This window comes from Manihot esculenta, chromosome 8, assembly GCF_001659605.2.
Source record: "Manihot esculenta cultivar AM560-2 chromosome 8, M.esculenta_v8, whole genome shotgun sequence".
Classification (NCBI taxonomy): Eukaryota; Viridiplantae; Streptophyta; class Magnoliopsida; order Malpighiales; family Euphorbiaceae; genus Manihot; species Manihot esculenta.
Genome location: NC_035168.2, coordinates 28,572,428 through 28,575,460, shown reverse-complemented (window position 1 = coordinate 28,575,460; position 3,033 = coordinate 28,572,428). Strand labels below are relative to the sequence as shown.

Genomic DNA, 3,033 nt, shown 5'->3' with positions numbered 1-3,033 from the left:
TTATCTAAAAAAATCTATTTATCAAAAATTATACAAAATCAAGATATAATTTCTTATATGCGAAATTATAAAAGATTTCCTTTAAAATCAAAAAATTTCATCGAATTGACTATAAGTATAGTGTGATAGCATCTATTACATCAGAAATATCAATGGTTGAAATTGTTCAAAATATTTTGTAGCTTTAAAAATTTATTTTAGTAATATTTTAATATATAATATTTTATTTAATTGAAATTAAATTGCAATAAATATTTAGTACATGTAATATATTTATTAGTATATATGATAAATATAAAATATATTTATTTTTAATATAAAATTTAAATAAAAAATATATATTTTATTTAAAAAAATTTAAGAATTATATAATAAATTATCATTAGATTTTTTAGATGTATTTTAATATTTTAATTATAGTTATGATGAATTGAGAATATTTAATTTTATTATTTAAGATATAAAATTTTGAATATAAATATGATTAATGCAAATATTTGTTGTTTTTTTTTTAATTCCAAAAGGCCCAAAAAAGGGTAGAAGTTCCAAGGAATTCCCACAAGATTAAAATTTATTGAAGTGATTTATTCAGTAATCCCTTATTTGAAGTGATTTATTTTGTAAAAAAAAAAATTAAATAAATTTTTAAGAAATCATATAAAATTTCTATTTTTTAATGAAAATTTTTTAAATTAAATAAAAGAAATTGAATTCTTTAACTTTAAATAAAAAGAATTATTAAAAAAATAATTAAATTGAATTTTTGTAAAAAATTTTATCCTAAATGGAGAATAAGAGATATTGATTGTGGATCTACTTTCTTTTAATTATTCTTCTTAGATGCATGATAATTTGTAGGAGCGTTAGTAGAGTTTTTTTTTTCTCTTTAAAAATAAATTAGAAATAATTCAATTAAGCTTTTATACTTTTATTTAATGGGTATATAAATTTAATTTAAAATTTTAGATTAATTAAATCATTATACTTTTATTAAGAGTTAAATAAATTTTAATATAATATATTTTTTATAATTGAAAATATCAAAAATTTAATATCTTAATTAATATAAAAAATTTTAAAATTATATTAATACAATAAATAATTTTTAAAATTATAAAAATTAAATAGGACTATAATAATTAATTTATATGTTATTATAATATAAAAAATAAATAATAATTTTAAAATAATTTAAAAAATTGAATAATAATTTTAAAATAATTTAAAAAATAAAAAATTTACGGATGTAAAAAATTCTATGACCGCAATAACTATAATTTTATAGTATAAATTTTAAAATAAAATATTGTTTTTTTTATTATATTAATATTTAAAAAAAAAGAACCGAAAGAGTAGAATTTAAAATTTTTTAAATTTATGTAGATCACACTACCATCAGATTAATTCTGTAAGTATTTTATTATATTAAAATTAATATATATATATTTTCAATTTAAAAAAGAAATGACTTACTGCTTGTACTCTCACTTTAGCAAACTAAAGATTCATTCGTTTAACTTTTCATTAATTTTTTTTAAAAATGATTAAGATATTCTTAAAAGTATATTATTTTTTAAAATATATCAAAATTAACATATATTTTTTAATTACTAAAAAATTATTTTTACGTTTTGACATTTAAACTAAAAAAATATACCATTTTAAAATATAAACAAATGGAGTTAAAATATACTATTAAAATAAAAAAAAAAGAATATATATTGATTACAGCCTATGGAGAAGAATTATTATCCACTATGTGAAGTTATAATGGTAGATAGTTTATTATATTATAATATTTTCATTTTATTTTACCGTTAAACATATTAATATATTGGTAAATTATTCAGATTATATTTATATTTGAATTATATCGATATAAATTTAATCTAAGTTTTTTTTTTATAAAAATGAAAGATTAAAAATTAGAAATTAAGAAAATAAAATCTAAAATTCAAAATATATTTTATTATTGAATTAATCCTATAAGTAATTTTACATTAGAACTGACTTACATAAATATTATTTATATATTTATTTATTTATTTTCAAGTATCGCAGTCACAGCACATCAAGTCATGCCAATTAATCAACTTTCTTTAAAGGGATTCGTGCACTATCTTAGAATATAGCACATAGAATAAAGCAATTCCACTATAAACCATAAACTCTCGTTTGCAATGCTCTCCCCTATCTGTTAAATCTTTTCTATAAATCCAAGCTAAATTCGATTGATCTCATAAAAGCACAAAGATGTCGGCCGCAAAACCTCCAGAAACATCACTGCAAAATTTCCCTGCTCAAACGACGACGTTCATCGATGCTAAAGTGGAGGTAAAGGACACCCAAAACGAATTTCTGTACAAGGTGGAACTTCCAGGGCTGAAGATAGACGAAGTGAGCGTGGAAGTTGAGGAAGGAAACGTGCTGAAAATAAGCGGCAAAAGGTGCGTCAAGAAAGAAGAAGCATTGCATGTGGTGAGCTACGTCGGCGAATTCATGAAACGATATAGGTTGCCTGCAAATAGCAAGCCTGATGAAACGACGAGTCGTTTTGAGAATGGAGCTGTTATTGTCAGCGTTCCAAAGGGAGGAACCATCGGCAAACCTGCTAGACGGATAACAATAGTCAACACCGCAGCAACTCAGGTTTAAAGTTAGGCTTTGTTTGTCTAAAATAATCCAAAATCTGTTTTTTTCAAAAAAATAGTTTCTCATAAATATACTTTATAATAAAATGCTTCCCCATCTATTTTTATTTATGTTTAAGATTTTACATGACAATTGAAAAAAATAATTAAATAACCTAAATTATACTCTTTTTCTCCGCTTTTACTCTTTATTCAAGATTTTCATGATAATTAAAAAAACAATATAACTAAATCACTTAAAATATACTCACTATTTTTTTATTTATTATTTAAAAATTTACAATTATAAAAATAAATATGAAATACTGATCGAAAATAATTATTTCACATGTTTAAATTTTAGTTATAAGTGAATAACAATAGATTAAAATTTATTGTAATT

The 3,033-nt window shown here is 20.0% G+C and overlaps 1 protein-coding gene across 1 annotated transcript; it reads left to right on the top strand.

The window, feature by feature from the left end:
• Nucleotides 1-2,253: 2,253 nt before the first annotated feature.
• LOC110621494 (18.1 kDa class I heat shock protein) lies at nucleotides 2,254-2,655 on the top strand. The gene has a single exon (XM_021765772.1). The coding sequence runs from the start codon at nucleotides 2,254-2,256 to the stop codon at nucleotides 2,653-2,655; it is 402 nt and encodes a 133-aa protein (XP_021621464.1).
• The last annotated feature ends 378 nt before the right edge of the window (nucleotides 2,656-3,033 follow it).